Source organism: Haliotis rufescens, unplaced genomic scaffold, assembly GCF_023055435.1.
Source record: "Haliotis rufescens isolate VD_foot unplaced genomic scaffold, xgHalRufe1.0.p SCAF_10, whole genome shotgun sequence".
In the NCBI taxonomy this organism is placed as follows: Eukaryota; Metazoa; Mollusca; class Gastropoda; order Lepetellida; family Haliotidae; genus Haliotis; species Haliotis rufescens.
In genome coordinates this window covers 25,824,883-25,851,769 of record NW_025963780.1, presented here as the reverse complement: position 1 = coordinate 25,851,769, position 26,887 = coordinate 25,824,883, and the positions used below count along the sequence as shown (strand labels likewise).

General features: G+C 39.2%; 1 protein-coding gene across 1 annotated transcript; it reads left to right on the top strand.

The window, feature by feature from the left end:
- Positions 1–26,887, top strand: LOC124123020 (bcl-2-like protein 2). Its single transcript, XM_046486263.2, has 2 exons — positions 1–584; positions 22,085–26,887. Exons 1-2 carry the CDS (start codon positions 144–146, stop codon positions 22,223–22,225), a joined length of 582 nt encoding a protein of 193 aa, XP_046342219.1. The 5' UTR covers positions 1–143; the 3' UTR covers positions 22,226–26,887.

The window sequence follows — 26,887 nt, the reverse complement described above, 5'->3', positions numbered from 1 at the left end:
CGTGACCTTTGACCGGCTTCATTCACTGACAGACGAGCTCAGTGGCAAAGGAAGGGCTAGTGGAAACCGGCTCCGGCTACTCTCTGTAATGGTGTGTGAAGCTCCCACAGACATTTACGAATATCCAGCAATGATTTGTGAAAATGTATTTCAATAATAATCCAGGAGACACAATGGATACGCGGAATATTGTTGTGGACTATGTCAAATATCGTCTGGAACGAAATGGCTACGTGTGGCAAAATGGACCTGCGATGGAAAATGGGGCTAGCAGAGTTTGCAACACTATGCGTAGTATAGGCGATGAATTCGAGGAGAGATACCGGAGTCAGTTTGAAGAAATGGGAAATCAGTTGCATATTACGCCAACTACAGCGTATCCAACATTTCATGCAATTGTCAATGAGCTATTCGCGGATGGTGTGAACTGGGGCCGAGTGGTCGCTTTGTTTACTTTCGGGGGCTCCCTCGCAGTGAGGTGTTTTGAGCAAGATATGCCCCAGATTGTGGATTCAATAATTGACTGGGTTTCTACATATGCAGACAATAATTTATCACAATGGATTTCCGGTCAAAGTGGATGGGTAGGTATTGTTTTTCAGAAGATTTCATTTCAAACAATAGGCCTAGATGCATGATCTCTAAGTGTGTCTTATGAATGTTTCTTGTTTACGTTTTTGTATCTGGGTCGGCTTCACGATTCATTGAACGTGAGAACAATGCATGCCCTGCCACGTGACATTCACCACCTGTCCACCTGACATCTGCAATTAACAATATTAGCGATAGTGAAAATCCTTTTGTCATAATTTTTAGGTGACAACCGGATTTCTTTTAGAAGAAAATCAGCAACCTATCTAACATAACGAAATCAAGACAAAACCTGTTGCTGATGTAGACCTATCCAGCTGAATGAGAGTTCCAAACTGAAATTAAATAAATAGACATGCACCGAAAAACAAAAGCAGGTAAAAGATTTAAAAGCAGAATTATTTCTTTAAATTTTAAAATGGCAGATTTACCATGAAAATTTGGCATGCGTCCCAAATACTGTTTTAAAAATAACATGACAAGTAAGCAAAATTATATATTTCATATCATAGATTTGCTTAGTAAGAACCATGTATAACTGATACTAAGCTGTGAAATAATATATTCAAGTTTGATACCAGAACTTGATTCTAGGTTACCCGATATGCGAATGTATATTTATATGCTAGCTTAAACTATGTCAACGGTACACCCACAATTGGCATTCCGGGTACTTTACAATTGGCATATCTCAGTGATAGGCTGTTGCTATTGACAAGAGCTGCGTAAGGCTTTGGTGGAATGTTTTGTGGTCTTTGATATCTCTACCTGGGAGTGGAGAATGACACACAGATTCATTGGGTTACAACACATTGCCTCAATTCTATATTTACATGAACAGAGATTTGCTCCTTCATGAATAACTGTATGTATGTGTGTATGTGAATCATAATGTTTTAGTAATAGAATATTTTCTGCTATAAATATTATCTTATGATTTGACAGTGGAGAACCCCTCCATCTCTAAAGTTTAACTTTAGGGTTATGACAATTCCCATAGATTTTCATTTAAGTTGGAACATTGCATGAACGATATAGATCACTGGCAGTGTTTGAATCTGATGACTCCAGGACCCAACAAACCTTCAACTTTACAAGTACCCCCTGCTTAATTTTGAATTCTACGAGGAATTCACAACTGTACATATCAATTGACATATTAACCCATGTATCTTCGAGATCTCAATCATGGGACACGGGGATTAAAAAGTTGATATTTTATGTACAGCTAAGAATTCCTGTGTACAGAGTATGCGTGGCATTATATTTCCATTTTTGTAATGACAAAAATGGTGAAAATCATATATACCGTAAAAATTGAGTGATAAAAAATTGGTTTTGAACTTCATTGTTTTTAAACCATGTACAAGATGAATTTAAAATGAGGTTTTGAATTTACAATGGATTCTTGTCATATTACTTACAGTCTGTTTACATTTAAAAAAATGTGTTCTAAAATAAAAATAAGATGATTATCAGTATCAGTGACTGTCATGATTGTTGATTATGTTGAGTAGAGAAGTAAAAGTGATTGAAGTGATCAGCTGTTGATGGAGATGGGGATGAGAATATCCAATTTATTTTTCCTAGCCTAATGGGAGACTGGGTATGATAATATTTGATGCTGTTATTATTCATTGCTAATTCGATAACTCATTAATCCACAACATCAAAGTAGTACTGAACTTTGATATTTGATGTTTGCATTACCTCAACCACATGATAATGGGCATACGTGTAATTTGGTTACCCTGGGCAGTATGAAAACAACTGATTCTATTACCACATGGTAATGTTATTAATAACCAGCTCTCCTATTGAATTTCATAGGCAATAACAGCATGCATTCCATTTATAACATTAACTTTTCACCGCTTGACCTACCTTTAAGTAGGTTATGATGCAGATGAACAGAATGCCGAGCGTATGTGTCACGAGGTAAACATGGTAGACGAGGTAAATAAGGTAAATGACTTGCAACACACAACTATAAATAAGTTTAAAGTCAGTGAGAGGGGCTTTGACTTTTTGTTGTAAGTTTTTGATGCAAACATTTGCAGTATGTTCATAATTCAGATTTCTCATCATCCAGCTTAAACATGTTTAAGCTATTGTTCAGGGATATTTTGAAAAAACCCTTTCCCAGTGTTTGAAAGTAAGGGTGGTCCTGGGCCCACTTGCAGAAGGCGATCTTAGTGCTAAGATGATCGTAACGCCCATACTTTAACATAGGCTTACAAAAGTCTTAGCGCTAAGATGATCATAACGCCCATACTTTAACATAGGCTTACAATAGTCTTAGCGCTAAGATTGCTTTGTGCAAGTGGGCCCTGGAGTACTAGTGTTGTCTTTGAATCTACGGATCACTAGTCAGTTTCGGTTTTTAACATAGAGTCACAACAGGGACCCATTGTCGTTTTGGCTCAGTTTGGAACCCTGACTATAAGCTGACATAGACATATTTGTCTTGGTTGCAGTGGAACCTCTCTCCCAGTATCAAAGTAGAATACAGTGTTTGTTTGTTGCTTTGTACTGCACTCTGCTATATGCCAGCCATGTGACAGCAATCTGTAAATGACTCTATCCTGGATTACCATCATAAGCATTGATCTACAGGATAGGGTTACCATGTCATGACGTGCATTAACCCAATGTTATTTGTATCTTAGTAACCAAAGAGGCCTAAGGGGCTGACCATTTAATATTCGAGGAGTGGCCTGTGATTTTATCTGCGACAAAAATGACATTGTTGCAATGTGTTTTTTAGAAAAAAATATATCCTGTTTTGCAGTTATAGCTGAAAAAATATCTGGTCTCAATACAAAATTCCAGCCCCCACCACCATGACCACCCCACCACCCCGCTCAGAATATCAAATGGTTCATCCCAAATGCAGTTTTCAAATCCTTTCTGAAAGATTCTATTAACATGATTAATGTTAAGTTAGTAACAGCAGATTTCTAACATTGCACAATTGTGTGAAATAACCTGAAATGTTTACTCACCCCAATAAGTACAACACAGGAAGACGACCCATAAAAAACATGAAATTCATCTAGCTCTAAGGATAGCTTTAACTGCAGAGTAATCTAGATGCAGACTCGGGCTAGCTGACGAGATTTCTGTCCCCGCTACACCATGTACACATTGATTATATTGCACTTTCATGCCTTGAACATCTAGAACAGGTCTTCAGCAACCCATGCTTGCCGTAAAAGGCGACTATGCTTGTCGTTAACGGCAACTAACGGGAACGGGTGGTCAAGCTGGCTGACTTGGTTGATGCATGTCATCGCATCCCAATTGCGTGGATCGATGCTCATGATGTCATTCACAGGATTGTCTGAACCAGACTAGATTATTTACAGATCGCCGTCCATAGGTGGAATATTGCTGAGTGCGGTGTTAAACAACAAACAAACAAACAAAATATAACATTGATGTGTCAAGTTACTGTTTAGTTATTCACCCCCTTTATAAATTTTCTTAGTGACCAGGGCACTTATCATGCTTATTACAGCAAATACGGTAGACTTTCAATCAAATAGGGTCACAGAGGTCATAGTATTGGTGAGAGTACCAACTGATCGTCTCCCATTTTGATGAACTTTTTTTGTTACTTGCTATTTTGGCTATTTATGAAATCACATGTCTGCCTGTTTACCAAGCGTGGCAACTGAACACCCCCACACATTCCGGCTGAAGGTGTGTTATCAGACTCTTTGTGGGCTATCAACAGCCACCCCTTCCATTATCTTGCTGTTGCTGATTCCTCGGTCACAGTCACAGTCACACTGTTAACAGCAAATGCAGACATCTTGTAAACTGCGTGACAATTCACTGATAACAAGTGTCTGTAGTCAGGTCTAATGTGACATGATCAATGTCAAAGAACTATATTCAGTGTTTGAAGTCAAAGGCGGGTCCTGGGGTCTTTGAGGTTCCATATGTTCCTATGGTATTTGAATCTAGGGACCCGTCAACATGATCAACTTTTAGCCTTCACGATAGGGTTGTGAGGACGCCATGACTTTCATGCATTATGTCAAACATTGATAATGATATTGAAACCAAGTTCCTCACTCAGTGTTCGAGAAATGTGAATATTATTATTAGCCTGTTTTATGTGAATGTACCTGATACATTTTCACTGGCATTTATTGTGTGGGAGAGCACATTTGTCAGACCTTGTTCGCTGCCAGTAGTTAAGTAATTAAGCATTGTCATGGTCATCAGGGGTTCTCAGGTGTTTGACAATCACTTTTTGATCTGAACAAAATCTGTCCCATACTTGTCTGTTGACATAATTTTCATATTTTATTCATGACTTCAAGATTATCATTACAGTTTTGTGCCCCCAAACAAAAAACCCCACTGAATCTGCTTATTTGAAATGGTCTCTTGGCATCAATTTCAGTAGATTGTAAGTGTAAATATATGAACTATTGTTTGCTGGATGTACCAGACCAAGCAAAATTTTACTTGGGCTTTGGACTAGCGGCTGAATTTGAAGACTATGATCACTGATGATGAGCTTGGAAAGGAAGATTAGAAATCAACAGAAGTTTCTTTCGTATTTGGCTTCAAAATAGGTGTGTATGTCTCAGACAGCTTTGCCTGTGGACGCCCTAAATATCTGTTATTCGTCATTACGAAAGATTTAAATATTTCAAGCTAGGGTGCAGACGTAATGCCTTTGGCCTGCATATAGAGAATGACGGCGATGTCACCACACACATGCAAAGCATGCTGGGAAGGTTGCAGGTGCCCTGGAGGGAGTCATCAGTTTGCAGCCAAGCATGGCAGGATACCACGGGAACACCTAGCCTTGACACACGAAGGTGATAAATATCATGATGTATTGACACTGCCATTTGTGAAAGTCGGTCAACTAGAATTTGTTTTTTTCCAAACATCAAATTTCCAGGCAGTGTCAGCACAGATCGATAGTGGGACTTCAGTGGTGCAGCAATTGTAGAACATCTGGATAAGCAGATAATTGAAGTAATTGTGAAACGAATTAAATCTAAATGGAACTTGTATTGATCTCTGATCAAGCACTGTGAATTTTATCCTCTGATATCGCTGTACTGTGATTCAGTTGAACCGTTAATGAAAATACCTCAGTGGCAATAGATTTCATAAGCAGGGCCAATATTGTACCAATATCATCACAAATTTCACCAAAAAATGAAAGTAAAGATGTTGTGACAAGATTTCAGAAGTGTTTATGAATCTTGTGCAATATGACACCTTCATATGTATATAACTGTCAGTCTTTTCTTACTTCAGCAACCCATGCTTGCCGTAAAAGACAACTATGCTTGTCATACAGGGTGACTAACAGGGTCGGGTGGTCAGGCTTGCTGACTTGGTTGATGCATGTCATCGTATCCCAATTGCGTGGGTTGATGCTCATGATGTCAATCACTGGTTTGTCTGGTCCAGACTAGATTATTTACAGACCGCCGTCATATGGCTGAAATAGTGCGGCGTTAAACAACAAGCAAACAAATAAATTAGTTATGCCACTCTTCAAATCATTTTGAGTAGGCTATGAGTGTTGTAACTCAGTATTTTTTTCTGATTTATATCAGCCTCCAATTTGGCGCCTGTAACTAATGAAAGACCATATCTTATATTTTTTGTGTACAAATCAGTTGTTTCTAACAGAGTGATGCTTGTTCCATGTAATACTGAAACAGGGTTTTATACCCAATAACTGCTTACATTCCTACTTTAACGCCATCAACTAGATCTTGTTAAACAACCAGGATGTTGTCGAGGAACATTGAAAAACCAACATCCTCGTGTGAGTCAACAGATGAAATTGTGCTGATGTTTATATCGGAGTACGCTTGCAGTACTGTATGAACAAGTGCCAAGTTTGGCTGCTCTCAGTTCCGTATGGTTCACAGGTGGTTGAGGCTAAATATATTGGGGGAAGTATTTGGTGCTGGATGTGCTAGTAAAGTGCTTGGCGTTATGGGTTTATGGTTTCAAGGATTTTGACGGTTAACGTTGTAATACAGCGAGCTTTACTTTGACCATAAAACAGTGTTGTATGTGAATGTAGGCCACTGAAATTTCTTTTAGACAGTCTCTGAGGTTGTTGTTTATGAATGTTTGTTCATATTCTTGGTTCATGCAATATTTATTTGACAGAGCTAATACCAGGGAGGGGATAAGAACATTTATGTCTTTCTGCTGTGGAATATAACTTTGAAGGTGACTGGCCATTTGAGGCCTGAAGTGGCAGGTTGGGGCTAGTAAATAGTTGCAGGGCTAGTACATGTGGTAGTTTTGTCATTATCGATTATAGGGAGCACAGTGTTAGAAATTGGCACTAGTCCTGTAGTCCTTGCCAAACTGCCCAATAGTTAAGGTAGCATAAGGACTAGTAGAAATTGGCCTTTTTTGAGGGTTTTGCTATATGTTATCATTATAAGGACTAGTAGAGTAAAACTGTTAGTTTCTACTGCTGGAGAAGTATTCAAAATTAAGAGAGTTCCCCGGGTCCTTGAGATTGTCTGCTATGGTATTTGAATCTAGGGACACTTAAATGTTTAACTTTTAATATTAGTGTTCTGACAGTCTGACAATGCCCTCTTGATGTCCATGCTAAAATCTGTCACAGATTATGATCCTTGATCAGCATACAAGTGCTTGTTCACCCTCAGACTTGGTGACTTGTCAAAGGACAAATTGCATTCAGACATTTTCATGATTTTGTCACCTTTTGATTGGACATTCTTTGATATTGTTACCAAATTTGAACAAAATCTGAATGACATTTTGGATGACAATCAGTCAATGTCCTTGAAAATGAACTGATCTAAAACCCTGGTTAGACTGTTCTGACAGCATGGATTGTTGATTGTAATATCAATCACTGGACTCTCTGGTCCAGACTCTGTTATTTATAGGACGCTATCATAAAGCTGGAGGATTGCAGAGTGGGATGTTAAACAAAAAAAACAAAAAAAATGCTTGTGGTTTTCATAAACTGGTAATGTAGATAAGATATAGATAAATTCTATTGTACATCCACATCCACTAGGGGCTGGATGCAGAAACAGATTAGCACATCATGACAGTTCAGAAGTGTCACCTTTCTCCCCACTTATAGCCTGTTCAAATGCGCCTCTATACATATGTGTGTATATGTGCATACGTGTGTAGAAATACATACGTGAGTATACTTGTCATGTGAACGCATTTACTCATGTGTGTATATTTACACCAGGAGCAAATTTGCATCATGTCTGGAGCAGGCCTGTCCTCATTTCGCCTACACCCTTATCAAAACAAATTTACAGCTGACTGCACATAAGTCAAGTGCTGTGTTACCTCTAAAATATTGAACTGACCCAAAAGAAGGTTTAACAGACAAGACAATCTTGTGCAATCAGGTGCAAATGTAAATGTTAATTTGCACTGTGTGTATTGGTAGCAATGTGAACCTTTATGTCAAAGTAAGAGGATGATCTAATTAATATCTGTTCTTTTGCCAACACCAAACAAATTGTGAACAGTTGCCAACTTTTATGAGTATATACAGAGTTGAGTGGACAGTGTTTTCTTTTGGTTGCAATGAGTCAAAACTTTGTGTACAAATGAAATCAAACACATGTTGCTTCACATGAGAATTTTTGGTAAAGTAACTTTCTTCTCATTCAACGTTGTTTGGAAAACAACCTGTTTTGTGTTGAAAGTCGCGAACAGACTGACAATTTGTGTGCCTTACACAATTTACATACTTTATTTACACACCTGAGATGCTTTTCATGTGAACGCATTGTAAATTTACATATACGCACTTATGTATAGTTACACATGTGTAAAATTACTTACGTTAGTAAATGTTGTGCATGTGAATGGGGTATTAGACTGATACACTGTGATATAAATAAAGTACTAATCAGCACAGTGTTCAATGGTGTTAGGCTTGTACTCAACTCCATCATTTCTGAGCGACTTTCAATGTCGCTAACACCTGTCAGATATGGATTACATAAGATTCATGTTGTATATTGTCAACATGGTCAGTAGGCAATAGGATAGTCAATAGAACATAAGCCTGTATCATTAATGATTGGCTTACACAGATCCAAGGCCATCTGGCAGTCCTGGTGTCAGTGTTGTGGGGTATAACTGGTTTATATGCCAATACACAGATGATTCATCATGATATATTGTCAATATTTGACACAAGTCTCAACCTTCATTCAGTGTCTGTTCACGAAGTTCACCTTTAAGTCTGTATAGTGAAAGGTCTGCGTTTTGCATATACCACCAGGATGTCTGTGGTTTTGTGCTTATTACTCTGGAGTGGTGATAGGTGTGGCAGGTATAGTTTAATCATGGAAACAGGTGTGTGAGATATCTTGCAGCTGTGACAAGGGTTCCATCAACAATGTCTACAGTCACATGACACTACTGTTGGCTTATTGACAAGCAAGGTGTACAATAGATAAGTAAAGGCTTACCAACATTACAAGATCTGTTGCTTACGAACATTTAAAAGATGCAGTGTTAGAACACTTGAAACAATCAGGATCCTTTACCATGTTTACATTGGTGGGATTTGTGCTTCGGTATTTCTGTCTGTGAACTGTTGAGTTGACAAGTCTGAACTTGGCTTTTAGAATCATTTTCGGTATATTTTAGTGTTATATAATAAGGGCTATTTTCAGCAGAGCTTCATAGGTGGAACAGAATTTTCCTTGACTGGCTGTGGACCAGTGAGTGAGTGAGTGAGTAAGTGAGTAAAGTTTTACGTCACCTTTGGCAATATTCCCGCAACATCACAGCGGCGTGGGTTATGACAACAAGGACACCCTAACATTTATGCTTAGTTTAAAAAAATATAGAAGCGTGAAAACTATTGCAAGTTAAAATTGTCGAAAGGTTAATACATGTATACAGTGTTAGTGTTTGAAATTAAGCATGAAAATCAAGGGGGCCTTGAGGCATTGGACTAGCCCAGTGGTTAAAGAATTTGCTTGACATGCTATAGGCCGGGTTCAATTCCCCATATGGGTGCAATGTGTGAAGCCCATTTCTGGTGTCCCCAGCCATAGTGTTGCTGGAATATTACTTAGCGTGTCCTTAAAATCCCAACTCACTCACTCAAGGGGTCCTTGTCATAACCAACATGTTTAAAGATTCCGGGGAGTCCCTAGATTCCTATACCATAACAGCAAGCTTAAACTAACATTTAGTCTATGAAATCTTATGTTACACAATACCCTTCTCGACTCTTATATTAAACAAATAATTTTCCCGATGCTGATGTGTGGAATAGAGCTAGCTAGATTTGCTTTTGTATACATATCTAGATTGTTTTGTTTTTCTTAAAATAAATATATTCAACAGTCATGGTGCAGGACTACAGCAAGCTTTAAGAACCCCTTTAGTTTCTAACTCTATGTTTAGAAACACTGCTATGTAGTACTGTTGAGTGTTTGAAGCACTCCCCATACAGGAAGTACCATGTATGAAGTGAAGTGTAGCTGATAACTCTCTTACATCCTGATAATCAGTGATAATGGCGAAATGGTTTTATTTCCCATTCCACTTCACTTTTCGGTCAGTGGGTCAATCTGAAATTTGATAATCATATGAAAAAGAAATCGGTGGACACTGTGAAAGCAATAATAGCTACTAGACAACAATGTCCAACAGCAGTTTACTGTTCCTTATTGGTTTTATGTAGCCTTGGGCTAACAGGCTAGTTCTGTACAAGGAGCAGTCAGCTTGTACTTGGACCCCTTGTGTGACCTGTCAGCTTTATTGTTGGTATGGAGTTAACCAGCAACTGATAGATAACTAGCTGGGAAAAATGACCATGAACGATCTGGCCCTGTGCCAACATTCCTGTGAGTTAATTACATGCTTCGAAACAGCTCTAATAGAGTCAGGGTTGTGTAGGGCGCTGGCTAAGGAAAGTATTAGGACCTCTCACATGACTTGAGATTGAGGAAGACACACGATGAGAGTCGTTGTGGGGGGCGGGATAAAATTCTTCCGTATTACATCCGTTACAGCCTTGAACTAACTGCATGGGTCGGCATTTTGACCAGGCACTGATTTGGTGGCTCTGTGGTCAAAGTGTTTGCTTATTATTCAGGAGGTCCTGGTTTGAATCTCAACTTGCATACAGCTTATGAAAATTATTCAGACGAGATGCCATGTGTGTTACAAATACAATGATATGAAAATGCTACTTCATAATGTCTCATTCATTTTTTATTAAAGAATGTGGTCAGTCGGGCACGTTCAGTCGTAAATGATGATATTGTCAGAAATGAAAAACACACACACACACGCATGCACACACGCATGCACACACGCACGCAAGCACACCCATGCAAATGCACAAACACATGCACACAAACATGCACACAAACATGCACACAAACACGCCATACATCCAAGATTCAGAGTCATTCCCTGACATTAGAACCATACTCATAGCCTATCGATAACACTAACAATCCAGTATACTCCATTGCAACATATATGCACTTGTTGGTCGTTGTCAGTGGGTTCATTAACATTTCCCAAACACACCTGACCTTTAGCTGTATTGATTCACAGATGATTATGCTCGTCTAGTTGTCGTGATCTTGAGGTAGTTTAGATGTTCGCATGACCTGTACACTGTAGCTTGGTTTCCTAATGACCATATAATACCATGTTTGTGTAAACGATGACAGAGTTATTGGTAACGATTGTCATCACACTAATAGATAGATTCACTCATTACCTCTGCACTGCCTATTTGGCATGTCTGCCGTCTTATCAATGCAAGTTGTACCATCAGTTATCTAACATTGCTTTCGTTTTCATCTTTTTACTGGCATGTCTGTTGAATTCTACGTTCTGAACAGATCTTAATTGAAAACTGTAGTATGAGTTTGCTTTGAATGTGGAGTTATTGATTTGAAGACGTGATGGTTGAATAGGCTTGAATCTATTGTACTTTCCCTTGGGAACTGACTTGTGCTGTGTGGGCTAGTCATGTGTGAATATACTGCTGTATGAATTGGGCTGAAGTCTCTATGGATGAATGGATTCTCCTTAACTTGAATATTTACAAGCACCTGTTATTGGCACTGGTCCAAAGTGTAGCCACCCAGATCATAGCGAAGGGAGGAATCAGGAATATCTTGCCCCTCAATAACCAGAATGTGTACAAACGTTGGCAGTCATCCAAAGTGTTTTCACCTGGGGTCAGTTCTTAAACATGTTAAAGGGAGTCTCTCACTGTTGGGAGTATCTGGCTCAAATGACAACAACGGTATCAGTAGGAACACACTCAGTGTCTGATAACCCAATTAATTATAACCACAGAAGACCAGTACATGATACAACTTCTATGATCAGTTAAGTCTAATAAACCAATGTATAATGACACTAGCAGTGGTTCAAGTTGAGGGTGGTCATAGACTCCTTGCTTTGGTTCAACACAGAATACAATACCTAAAGTTGATACAATTTGATCTCTAGGGTACAGCCCGGGCATGGGTGACCCAGTTGTCTGAGGTGCTGCAAAGTCAATGTGAAGAGTTGCGTCCCTTAGGCAAACCAGAAATCTATGATCTTGGGTTCAAATCCCAGTTAGCTGATTATGTTTCTAGGTTTGTCGGCACCATACCGATGTTCGTTGGTTTCACCAAAGTGGTAAACATCAGAGACCTGCATCACTTGTGCTTTACTCCCACATTAAGCTGACACTGTGTGATATATATAACTGATGTGAATGGTGCTCATGTTATCAACCCATAGGTTGCAGTTTCTATGGTTCCCATCCTGCCATGATACTGAAGTAATATTGTTGAGTGTGTCATACAATATGATACATTGTCACTTGATTTTTCTAATTGGATCTGTTTATCTTCTTATATTTGACTGCTATGGTTGTGCCTCAAGACTGGATGAATACTGCTCCACTTTAATAGGGGTGTTCTGGGTGTCAGGGTGGCACCAAATTTGACTTACCTGCGTGGAGATCGTGCCAAAGCATACTACTAAAAAAAAGTTGAAGACCACCCGATTCTTTCATATTACTATAGTTAAGAATCATGTGGGGCTGTCGGTAGCGTAGTGGTTAAAGCGTTCGCTCGTCATGCCGAAGACCCGGGTTCGATTCCCGACACGGGTACAATGTGTGAAGCCCATTTCTGGTGTCCCCCGCTGTGATATTGCTGGAATATTGCTGAAAGTGGCGTAAAACCATACTCACTCACTCACTCACTCACTCACTCACTCAATATGAATCATGTGGTCCTTAACTTTTTTTTAGTAGTATATTTCAAGTAGAAAAAAATATACCATATTTCAATACTATTTCCTCGGAATTTCGTAACAGTATGAAATATTTTGAAATTTTTATCAAGAGTTCCAGTACAGAATTCCAGACTTGTTTTGAAATTTTTTCCTGTCTGTCAAATTACTTCAAATAAATCTGCGTGCTAATAGGTAGATATGTATATCCTTGTGATCAGGTGGAGAGTTTAGCCACAGAGGTAATAGAATAACACAAGTGGAGGCTTTAGGGGCTTTGAGCCTGCCGCAGTAGTGTATAGATATTTGGTTCTTGTCCAACTGTTATTGACTCACCTTTTGAAGTTGGATAAGTCAAGACTTGAGTAGCAGAATACCTTAACCTGGGGGGCGCTTGTTTGGCTTTGGAAAAATTCCAAAACACTTCATTGAGAAGCTATGATTTTCTGCTCCAGTTCTAGTGGTGTCTGTCTGTGAGTGAGTGAGTTAGTGAGTGAGTGAGTATGGTTTTACGCCGCTTTTAGCAATATTCCAGCAATATCACGGCGGGGGACACCAGAAATGGGGCTTCACACATTGTACCCATGTTGGGAATCGAACCCGGGTCTTCGGCGTGACGAGCGAACGCTTTAACCACTAGGCTACCTGACCACCCAGTGGTGTCTGTAGTGTACTATGGTAGGTGTGTATTGATTCAATGACCATACCCGTCACCCGCGCTGTAAATCAGGTGCCTGTATTCTTGGGGTCAGCATGTTTAGTAGTCCACCAAATGTCCGGTGCACGGAATACTCTGTGCCACCAAATCAGTATCGTATCATGTATCAACAAGGGTGAGACTAACATGGTATGAATATTACAAATAAAATTGTATTTTACTTTCTGCTTGTATTTACAACATGTACAAGAGCTTTCAAGACAGTTCTGCAGAGATTTCTTATGATTATGCGTTTTTGTCTCTTTTATTCAAGCCACTGTTTTATTATTTGACTATGATCTTACGAAGTTACATATATGTTTTAGTTGGGCTGCTGTTAATTTCCTTGCGTATATCTGAAACCCAGATTTTCCTTGATTATATTTCTTTAAGTTTGTGAACACCATCCCAGTGCTTGTCTAAGTGGCAAACGTCTAAGACCTAGACCTGTGAAGATGCGGGGTAGAATAGGTCTTCAGCAACCCATGCTTGCCATCAAAGGCAACAATGCTTGTCGTAGGAGGCGACTAACGGGATCGGGTGGTCAGGCTCGCTGACTTGGTTGATGCATGTCATTGATCCCAATTGCGTGGATCGATGCTCATGATGTCAATCACTGGATTGTCTGGTCCAGAAGCGATTATTTACAGACTGCCGTCATATAGCTGGAATATTGCTGAGTGTGTCGTTAAACAACAAACCAAACTAACGTCTAAGACCTGCATCAGTTTGGGCTTTCCCCTCTTATTGCTGTGTTGTAAACCCGTGAAGATCCGGGTTAGATCGATATCTATCAATAAATGGATTGTGGTGTGCCGTTAAAGCCCTACAGTGTTGTTGTTGACTGGTGATGTTGTTTCCTATCTCTGATTTTTTTGTTTATTTTTCTCTTTCCGTCAACGAGTTTCTCGGGGCAATGTGTCGATTAGTGTTGGCAATGATTCCTTGTCACGCACTCAGGGGCCAGTTCCCAGCATGGGGTGTCATAGGATATTTTTGCAAAATTGCTACAAAGCACCATGAAAACCTACTCACTCACTCTCATCAGCGAGCTGTGCTGTTGGTCCCAGTTATATTGATTTGAAACTCCCCATGGGTTCTTAAAGTCATCTAACAGACTTATGTTTTTATGTACAATTAGCCAATAGTTGAAAAAAGAAAATAATCAAAACAAAAATGCGTATCCAATATCCATGTTACCGAAACAGCAATTTCTGGAAAGTGTCAACTTCATTTTCAGAATGTCAAATGGACTATGAAAAAAACCGTCATTGTCATACATCATGATACATGTTGGTAGGTTGGTTTGTTGTTTAACGCCGCACTCAGCAATATTACAGCTATATGACGGCGGTCTCTAAGCAATCGAGTCTGGACCAGACAATCCAGTGATTAATATCATGAGCATCGATCATGCATCAACCAAGTCAGCAAGCCTAACCACCCAATCCTGTTAGTTGCCTCTCATGACACATGTACACACAAGCTTTCTGCAAGGCAAGAAATAGCCAGTAGGGTTTGTGCCTTACCTGATGTAAAGAGGACTGCCTCCATGGTCTAATGATAGAGCATCCGCCCGGAGAGCGGAAGGTCCGGGGCTCGATCTTCGGCCGCGTCATACCAAAAGACGTTAAAAGATAGTACTTGTTGTACCCTGTCTGGTGTTTGGCATTAAGGGTACAAAACAAGGACTGGTCAGCTAGGAGTATATTGTGTCTGAATGGGGTATTCATTTTAAACTGCGGCATGGTATCTCAGTGAGCTGGCACTATAAATCGGCATCAGTCCGGACTAGCACAAGCAGCCACACACACTCACACACATGTGCATGCACATCGCTATATAAGTGCAATAATCTTGAATGCGATGTTAAACCCCATTTCACCTCACCTGATGTAAACAGCCTGCTCTACAGGATCATATCAATATTTGATTTGCTGTCTTCCTCTAGGAACTTTGAGCTTGAAGGGCTACAGTGTCAAATTACTAAAGTTTTTATTAATAATATATACAAACTGCTACTATTCAGAGTAATTGTAACATGCTACAAAATCTACTCTCTTTCAATAGAGTTTATTGCTTAAACATTTGTTAACTTATGAAAAAGTTGCAGTTTCAGTGTCCTGGTGTATTAAACACCAACTCAATGTCTTGTTGATCATTTTGATGCTGGAGAAATGCCTCTTGTTGATGCTGGAGGAATATGTCTTGTTAATGCTGGAGGAATATGTCTTGTTAATGCTGGAGGAATATGTCTTGTTGATGCTGGAGGAATATGTCTTGTTGATGCTGGAGGAATATGTCTTGTTGATGCTGGAGGAATATGTCTTGTTGATGCTGGAGGAATATGTCTTGTTGATGCTGGAGGAATATGTCTTGTTGATGCTGGAGGAATATGTCTTGTTAATGCTGGAGGAATATGTCTTGTTGATGCTGGAGGAATATGTCTTGTTGATGCTGGAGGAATATGTCTGGAGGAATATGTCTTGTTGATGCTGGAGGAATATGTCTGGAGGAATATGTCTTGTTGATGCTGGAGGAATATGTCTTGAGGAATATGTCTTGTTGATGCTGGAGGAATATGTCTTGTTAATGCTGGAGGAATATGTCTTGTTGATGCTGGAGGAATATGTCTTGTTGATGCTGGAGGAATATGTCTTGTTGATGCTGGAGGAATATGTCTGGAGGAATATGTCTTGTTGATGCTGGAGGAATATGTCTTGTTGATGCTGGAGGAATATGTCTTCTTGATGCTGGAGGAATATGTCTGGAGGAATATGTCTTGTTGATGCTGGAGGAATATGTCTGGAGGAATAGGTCTTGTTGATGCTGGAGGAATATGTCTTGTTGATGCTGGAGGAATATGTCTGGAGGAATATGTCTTGTTGATGATAGAGGAATATGTCTTGTTGATGCTGGAGGAATATGTCTTGTTGATCATTTTGATGCTGGAGAAATGCCTCTTGTTGATGCTGGAGGAATATGTCTTGTTGATCATTTTGATGCTGGAGAAATGCCTCTTGTTGATGCTGGAGGAATATGTCTTGTTGATCATTTTGATGCTGGAGAAATGCCTCTTGTTGATGCTGGAGGAATATGTCTTGTTGATGCTGGAGGAATATGTCTTGTTCACGCTGGAGGAATATGTCTTGTTCATGCTGGAGAAGTATGTCTCCCTGCTACAAGTAGTCTGTAAACATAAGTAGAGCTGCACTGATGCCATTGTGTGCTGACCTCCATTACATACAACAATGTGTACCAAGGTATGCCCTGTAGGAGGTTGTTGAAATACTGCAAGTGGCTGTTATCTGCAGTTTTTGTGTGTCCTTGGTTCCTGAGGAATCAGAGCCTCTCCTACCTGCCTGGGCACTGTTCCACAAAGCAAGCTCAGCGATCTTATCGTAACTCCTTTACTTTAACATAGACTTATAGGCGTAGTGCCGAGATCGCCCTCACTGGGTAGCTGGACATGCCCTGCAGAATCTTGTCTCTCCCCCCAGCACTTGTTGCTCCTGGGTTCAAGGTAAAGGGTCCTAGGCTGACACAGAGTTCTTGAAAGAAAGTCACATATAAACAACATTCCACAAAGGATCCCACGACTATTATTAGTATTAAAGGACCCACAAGCAGCACTAGCCCTGTAGCGCTTGCCAAACTGCCCAATAGTTGCACACATAGTTATGGGATGACTTTCTGAGTAAAGTACAGATTCTCATGCGTGATCTAGACTACCAGTTGTCGGACTTTCATGTGAAGGCAATTAGGTGCCTCACTCTGGCAGTATGGGTTCAAATCCCGGGCCGGGACTCAACCCAAAAAAGTACGAGAATCTGTACTTTACTCAGAAAGTGTTATCCCAAATATAACACATGTTACATTTGGCCACTTTCTAAATGGCATTGTGTGTTAATTCTGTAATTGTTCCAGTCTTTAAGATGCCGTATACTTGACTCTGGGTAAATGGCTTGTGTAAAATACTATCCCTGATATCCTGTGATATTACTGAAATGCTGTTCATTAAACCAAACCCACTCCTTCACACAACAGCCAAATAGGACATAGGTTGTGGACATTTATGACTTTTATGAGACCATAAGGCACTATAAATGGAAAATGGTAAGTTCAATAAGACAAATCTTAGGCTTGCCAACTGGTGATATGATCTCTAGCACTGTCATTTACAAGCAATATTCTACTACATGTATTTATGATGTGGGTGAACAAACAAATCTTACTTTAGCAGACTGGTGATATGGATTAGACCCAAATAATTAATGGTGTCCTCCAACTGAATATGCCGAACCAGATATTGCCTGAAACAGTATTGATCTTGTGGTTGTGTAAAGCACACACAGTATATACTACATAGCTAGCTAGTGGTGTGGAAAGTGGTATAGCCTATAGCTAGCTAGTGGTGTGGAAAGTGGTATATGGGAGGTATTGGGGAAACTGTGCAATTGCTAATTGATTTGTGATATTGTGTACTGCATGTGTAGGGTCAGTCAAGATAACATCCCGTATTACACCTCTTAGTATCATGTTGTTTGCTCAACACCCTCAAGAGCATTGATCTGAAGTAAGAAGCACTATGTTGAACCCATTCACTATATATATGATTCTTCCCTTCAGTGCTAGAATGTAATTGATCAGTGTTTGAATCCCAGATTGGCCTTGCTTATGATCCTTGGTATTGACAGCACCACTGTTTATTTGAGTTTCTGTGTTGAGTGCAAAGATATGAATTTGTGGGAGTATTTGGGTCATACCATCAATTATTCCTTGATAACCATGAACTTGTTAATTTTAGACCTTGTTGATTTGTATTACTGATTTTCTTAATCTTGTTTATTAATCAATATGTCAAGAGTGTTGAGATGATTGATAGAGAGGTAGGAGTCTAAATAAAAAAATGCTGATTTGAGGTTAATATGCAAAAGAACAAACTTACAAACCAGATGAAACAAAACAGTTTTAGCCTTACCAGAGCTACCACTATGAACTTATAATGGAACTAAATCTGTTATCATTGTAAAGAAAGATACTTAAATATGTTAAAAGGAAAAGATGTCTCTAATAAATTGCAAAGTTTGAAAATGTACACGAAAATCTGGACATTTGTTGCCCAGTTTGGATATATTCAGGAAATAATGCTGGATATTCAATCCTCACCTAACATTAATATTAATCTGGTACATAATATTCTTAATCGTCACTCTCATTCTTAATTCACCAAATATGATGACCATCAAAGTGTTCAATATAGGGCTGGGACAGGTAGCTCTGGTACTCAGGTCGGATGGGTCCAGAGTTTGACCCGGGTACCCACAGTACTACCCAGACCCGTGGTTAGTCACGTGTTAAATTGTTTAATGACAAAAACTCACTGCTTGGTTACACTAACAGTCGCTAATGTCCGCATTTCATGACGGTGCGCACATTCCTTTTGACTTGTATATGTTTGAATAAAGATAAGGCTTCCGCCAACTTCAGTGTACGCATGATCTGATCGTTAAATATATGTATCTAAATAGTTTTTGCCAGGGCTGCGGTAAAACAGTTTCCAATCAGACATTTTGTTCCCAACTCTTGAGACCTACAGTGGGTACCCGGGTAGGGTCGGGTATTAGGGGTTGGGTACCCAGGTAGTACATTGGACTCGTCCGAGCCCTAGTTCAATCCATTCCTCATACTATCTACAACACTGGTGACTTGATGCAGTGAGACAAACCAATGTCATAATGGCAGATCTTTCTCCATGTGACTAATCAACTGAGGCAATCGACCAATCACAGGCATTGTGAACTCCTGGCTCCATCTTGCGCCCATGTTCAGGGTGACATTCGAGTCAAGGTGTACAATGTGTACTCATGTGTAGGCGTATTCAGTGTATTCAGAGTATTCAGGGCATGTAGGCATTCATTTTGTCCTTGGGGGGCCATCTCAAAACTTTCTGCCCACCTTTTATTCCTCACGCGCCTCATCGTCATGGTTACAGCATGTAATCAGTCATGCTATACACTATTATGTTTCTGAGCTTAATCAGGGTTTGTCTAGGGTTCCCCTTGAGGTGATACTCATCAAGACTTGAATGTACGCAGGTTGATGTAGGTAATCACGAACAATTGTGTGGATGACAGCCTCCCAATGCCTATTTACGCTTAGACGTTTCAGTGCAGATAGATACAATCACAGCTGATTGATCCACTCGTTGCTGCACTGATACATCACCTTAGTATGCTGAAAGTAAATAAACCCACTGGGGATCCTGGGTTAGCAAATGTCCTCAACAACCTATGCGTGTCATAAGAGGCGACCATATGGATGGGTGGTCAGGTACAGTGACTGGTTGATTTCGTGTCATTGTACAGGATGGCAATATCAATCACTGGTTTGTCATATCCAGACTCAATCATTTACAGGCCAGCAACATATAGCTCTAATAATGCTGAGTGCAGCATTAAACAACAAACAAACATAAGAGTAAATATTAACTTTGCAGTGTCCAATATTTGGCATAAAAGTCGAGGGGTCCTTGTGATTGGGAGTTACAGATTTAGGGGTCCCTTGATTCAGAGCCTATGGCAGCAAACCTCAAGCACGCCTATAACTTTAAACGGTGCTTTGTGATTAGATACTTGTCAGTCATACCAAGGAAAGAGTCACAGAAAATTCCCTGTTTGTCAGTCATAAACCTGAAGTTGAAATTTCCAGGCTAAATCAATGTTATGAGGATACTGTTAGCCAGAAGAACCTGTTTTCTTTGATAAACATTGATACAATTACCTGCCGTTGTAACAATTGAGCCAAAACGATGAAACACACATCTCATCATGACCATGTCGATCATATGATTGGCAAGGTGGCCCAGTGATTTGGCATTGCAACTCACTACGATCCACTAGTCATGGGTTTGAACCCCAGACAGCGATAGAAGTAGTCCTACAGTCCTTTCCAAACTGCCCAATAGTTAAGGTGTCATATGGACTAGTAGAAATTTGCCTTTTGTAAATGTTTTGTTACTTGTCATTATAAGGACCAGGGGACAAAAATCGTTTCTATCGCTGCTAGGTATGTTTATGTTACGTACCTTGTCTGTCATGGTAATCAATGTCTGAAATTAAGCACCAAAGTCATAGGGTCCCCCTTGTCATAGCTTTAATGTTAAAGGGTAAACATTTTGGGGTCCCTAGATTCAAGTACTGCAGGAACAAACCCAAGAGGGCAGGACCCCCTTCATTTTTAATACTGATACGAATAAGATAAAATATTTTGAAACCAGCCCTGCATGGAGATCAATAAAATTGATTGGGTTTTGTAGCAATAATCCATGGAGAGATATTTTTTGTGCAATACATTATCTTCTTCCTCCTCACCTGGTGTTGTGTATTCCGTGTAGGCGCCATTGATTCCGTCACGGGGCAGATCACATTGGTTGCTAGGATGGCAGAAGCAGCTATTGTCTATTTTGATGCAGTTTCTCTTTAGGCGACTTTAAGTTCAGTGTCCATTTGTTGAAAACATTCTTCATTGATGAGTTTCAAATTAGTTACCAAGATGGGATGATGTGAATGGAACGTTTGATTTGATTTGATTGAATGAGACTTTGAGAGCGAGGGAATGAATGGAGATGGAGGGAGAGAGAGAGAGAGAGAGAGAGAAAAGGGGGGAAGTATCTGAGGAATGGCTGATCGAGAGAGGAGAGAAACTAATACTAAATAACTAAAGGGATTGAATGAAGGATTGCATGAGAAGGAACATATGAAGGATATACATTTTACTTTAAATTGGGCCAACTTGTCAGATAAGCTGCAGAGTTGTGTCCCTTGGGCATGCAAGAAACCTATGAACACAGGTTTGAACCCCAGATTAACCCTTATGTTTTCAAGTTTGTCAGCATAATAACTCTGCACAGTTTCATTAAAGTGTTAAACATGAAAGACCTGCATTAATTCTGGCTTTCCTTCCACCTCAGTAATATAACCATGATTACTAAAACTGGTGAAAGCTACTTGTAAACCACGACTCACTATCTTGGGGCTGATTTGTCACGAAATTAATTACAACTGGCAAAGGTGTGACCAACAAAGAAAATTCAGTTAACCTGAAGCTAAACAAGCTTGCAAAGCCTTTGTTCCACCATAGTGCTTATCATACCAATATGGATTCCGTTTGTGTTACATGTCCTAAATATGTTTTTGAAGTTTCACAGTATCCATGGTATACAAAGAGTAATTTCATATCATAATTGTAAAAGGTGACTATGCTTGTCGTAAGAGGCGACTACGGGATCAGGTGGTCAGGCTCGCTTACTTGGTTGATGCATGTCATCATATTCCAACTGCGTGGATGCTCATGATGTCAGTCACTGGATTGTTTGGTTCAGACTTGAGCATTTACAGACCGCCGTCATATAGCTGAGTGCGGCGTTAAACAACAAACAAGCAAAACAAATCGTGTCATAATTTTGTTACAATTATCACTTACACATTCTTCTCTATTTTTCAGGAAGGGTTTGTAGCATTTTACGAACAAGGCCCAGAGAAGCGAAACGAGAACCCTTGGCCTTCATTACGGCAGATCTGTGGATACGCAGCTGGAGCCATAGGGGTACTTACCCTGGGAGCCATTCTCACGCAGAAGTCCTGACGCTAGTAGGGACAACAACACCATGCGACCAAACTCTCTGTCAATACTTTGGAGATAAATATGTGTGATATTTATTTCCTCAGTTGTGAAATCTGGCTTTAAATGTGTGGACCCAAATCAGTTCTCTAGCGGTATTTGGCTTTGTTGTTGTCTCTCTGTCTGTGTGTCACAACATGATCAGTTGGACTCCCAGAATGCAACAGCCATACAGGAAGTGGATCAACAGTTGAACTAAAGTTTGGTGTTTCTCCATGTATTGTGGATACATGTATACAGAATCTTCTGGATGACCTCATACTTCCAACATGTCAGTTGGGAAAAAGACAGTGGTATAAACAGTTTTAAAATTCTTGGGGGGAAAACGCCATGAAATGGATATGGCATTTGTCTTTTGTGAGATGCTTATGACATGAGCAGTGAACTCATTATGGCTGAATGCTAACTAATTCACAAGACGGGATAAACAGGGATATATATTGAATTATTAACAGCAGGCGTCAGACATGTGCGACACTTATTCACAAGTGTGAGTCATAATGGCGAAGTGATTTTAATAACTTTTCAGGGAAGTTTTTACAAAATTTGTAGGATACATGTTCATCTGATGTTATGAATGCCTTTTATTTATTTCCTACACAACAACTCATTCATTTTATTAATTAATTCATCATAAATATTAGTCGCTAGCCAATCGGTACTCTTCAACCGTTTCCTTTGTTCTTTATTATGTTGTTTTCATCAATCTGTTTCTGATGCAGGCGTGTTCATTGTATGTAAATGTCATGCAATGCCTACTGAAACAGTTTTTGAGTATTATGAAGAATTTTATTGACCTATTTCTGTTGTTACATATTAAGTGTATAAGGCCTGACAAAGATTCTGATGTGGATGTGCTTGTCTGCTGCAGTACCTTTGTAATTGAGGTTGTTAGTTTAAATGAGATTGGGACGAAACAGTGAAATACTGTTATTTGCAGAAATAATTGGTGGAGCTGGAATGCAAATGTATTTTCTTTGCTTTGTTAAATGTTAAATGCTATTACTTATAATTTATATTTACCAGTCGATAAAAGAAATCATGAACACATGAAAATGAGGTACTTTAGTTGTCCTATATTGAATCATATCATACAAACTCTTAAACAATATGACATGTGAAGGCATGTGACAGATGACCTAGCTTTAACAATTGACCTACACTACCCTGGTCCCCGTTCCACTAAGCCATCTTAGCGCGAAGGTGATCGTAACTCCCATACTTTAACACTGGCTTACGATAGTCGTAGCGCTAAGATCGCTTTGTGGAACAATGCCCTGGAAAAGTTTCCGAGGTTGTGACGAGATTCACAACATCAAACTTAACTCTTAAAGAACCGTTTTAGATCACCAAAAGGAATGACGAGGGACTTGGTTCAAACAATTATCAAGGGTGGATACAGCATTCTTAAAAGGGAGGGGTCCAAAGTATCCAAATCCTCTCTGTGTGCCTCTCTGTGTGCGTGCGTGCGTGGGTGGGTGCGTGCGTTCGTGCTACAATGAAAAGGCAGGGGACTCTCTGGATCCGCCTATGATTATGGTAAATTAGTGTCTTTTTTACAATTACATGTATAATCATAATAATGTGCTCCCCATATCAATAGCAGGGGCATGGGTAATGATGGCGCCACTCAGTTCACTCCCTATCAATATTGAGGGCAAAATATTTTATTTATTGATTGGGGGAACAGACTTTATTGAAAAGTCCTCTGGAGAATATCCAGAGTTTGGCCACTACAGCTGCAGTGATAAGGCTGTGGGTGAAGTTGGGTCAAGGACCAATGTTTGATCGCACAAAGATTGTTGTTACTCAGTTGATAACTAAACTGTACTTGCATGACCTCTGACCCTGCAGAATGACAAGATGTCCGTTCTGCCCCACCCTGGGATCGACATGCTTCTGTCTCAGAACTTCATTGCAATATTCCAAAGTTAGATGAATGTGGAGGATGTCTTCAACACAATGTTCAAGACATACAGCTAACATAATTACTCAAAACCCATTATTCTTGAACTCATTATGTTTCAAATGACGAACATTACAGAGATAGAAGCTAACATTTTAGTCCACCAGTCTTTATAATGATAACATATTGAAAAAACCTCCAATTGGCAAATTTCTACTAGTTCTTATACCTTAACTATTGGGCAGTTTGGCTAGGACTGCAGGACTAGTACCAATTTCTAACGCTGCATTATTTTTTGTCTTATCCTTTAATGTGAAACGGGAAATATTAGGGAATATTATTTCTTGATGCAATGTTATTTCCTGTTCCTTGCGGACTTGTTTCTTGACATATTTTTGTAGGTCAGAAGAACGTTTGAGTTAGATGGTCCACAAGACATCCAGAATGTGCAATTATGATGATCCCTCTTAATAGTCATGTGTATATGGGGTCTTACAGCCTGAAAACGACCCATCCCACGCCACAATAATGTTCTTCAGATGCCATGTTTAACGTCACAAGGTACACAGCAGTATTCAGTACCATGAATAATGTAATCAGCAGCAAGAAGAGGTCTTTTCTGGGTAGTTTTGAACATAATAAAAGTTAAATTAATCAATTAGATATTTTAGATCAAGAAACATAGTGTATCAGTCAGGGTCCCTCGTTTATATGTGGAACATTGATACTGTGATTAAGACACACTTGTGCCCAGTTCGTGACCAGGGCCACCTTTCCACAAAACAATCTTAGCACTAAGATGGTCGTAATTTCTATATTTTAACATTGCTTGCGATAGTCTTAGCACTAAGATCGCTTTGTTGAACATGGCCCTGAAGTTGGTTATTATTGAAGGAATAGTAAAACTGTCTACAACTGATCACTTCTTTGATAAAAAAGGTTTAGTGATCCTGTGGATGGTTTGATGAACGCAGGCTTTAGAAATGAAGTAAGATGACACACTGTCTGAACCTTTGTCTAGAACATGTAGAAGTTGATATCATTGTGAAGGATTTGTGATGTCTTTGATTGGTATGAGAATGTTCATCCCAAACCTGGATGAGTAGGAGGTTTTCTTGATGTGATCACATTCATTTTGCAATTGTTGATTTGAGATTGTTGTTTGTTGTAAATATAGTTTACATTGTGATGATATTCAAAACCTTGCGTTTGGACACCATATGAATATAATACTTTTGATAGGTGCCAAATTTATTTTGACTTTTGATGTTGTACGATTGCATTGATGATATTGATCATTTACAGTGCTGTGGAAGCACCTGGTGACCATTATGTAGTGCTAGATTTACTTCTGGAAAACCACTTTGAGAGTGTTATCATGGTTATCAGATTCCACTTTTAGGATGTACTCGTGTTTATCATTTCAACATATACTATGGATTTTCTTTTTCAAGCATTTTAAATTACACAAGTTTGACAGAGCCAAAATACATCAGTTTGAGGTCATTATTAATAGTGTGTAGTGTATTTGTGCTAAGTCTTCTCAAGTGCTCTGTTCATTATCTTCAAAATGTGACAATATGAAGGCTCATTCTAACCATGCTAACAGGTGCTTGATGCCAAAATGTAATCAATAGAAATTATAATATGGATAAGAGTTTGAACTGTTTGGGCATCAAGTGACTGAATAGTGTTGTCATGCCGATAGATTCTGATGTTAATGGCAACATGGTATATGTATATATATATCAATCTATATCCACATCACCTTCAATGTCAGTATATATATCTTCCCTCCATGTTCTGATGGGTCCAATAATTCATATTCACATGGAATACCTGGTCATTGAGTCTGTGGGCATCAGTCTATATGTGGTCACTGAAGATCATATAGTGCTTAGATTGATACCTGGGTAATGATTTCAAATTATTTAAAAATGTTGAGTTCAAAGATTAGACGTTTGAAAAAGTTTTACTTTGAAATTTGAACCCATGGGTCGAGTTTTGGCTTCATGTGAAAGCAGGTTTATTTGTTTCAACCTTTGCATGGTTGTTTTTGGTTATGTTTAAGAAATGGTTTATTTTTATGTCATATTTTGAATATTAATAGCAGAAAAAGTTTATTCACAAACATACTGATTTTCTTGTATATGTTGCAGAAGCAACTCGAGATGACAAAAACCCTTGATCATGTCAAGTTTGTAAAGAAGCCTATATCTCTTGTATTGTTGATATCATTGTCCTTATAGAAGAATGTCATCTGGTGATTTATAAGATAATCATTGTTTTTGGATAGCCTAACTTTCAAGAATATTTAAAACATCTGAATTATTAACCATTATTTGAGCCAAAATGGATAAAACATTAAATTATTAATATTGTTAAGTCCTATGTTCATCCTGTATACATTAAAACCTATTAAGATGCCCTTTTGTTTTAGGAGTCCCTGGTGTTCAGTGTCTAAAAGATACTGCTTTTGTTGATGTCTTTTTGTGGCAAACTACAATTTGGTAGAATCACCATGACAACAGTGATGAATGTACAAAGGAAAGGGCAGTTAGTTGTGGCTGGTGGTTCAATTGTTACTTGTTAAAGGAAAGACAACCACACATGTAGATGTGAATCAGTTCAGTCCAGTAATCCATGCATCTCCGTGTCTTGTGACTGTGTTATAGTGTAAAATAAGATCATACATTTCATGAATAAAAGAGAGAAAACAT

Excerpts from the sequence above, each read along its gene's own strand:
- LOC124123020 (XM_046486263.2), top strand. The coding sequence starts at position 144 with ATGTATTTCAATAATAATCCAGGAGACACAATGGATACGCGGAATATT. Across the intron at positions 585-22,084 it reads TTTCCGGTCAAAGTGGATGG|GAAGGGTTTGTAGCATTTTA; the intron begins GTAGGTATTGTT and ends TCTATTTTTCAG.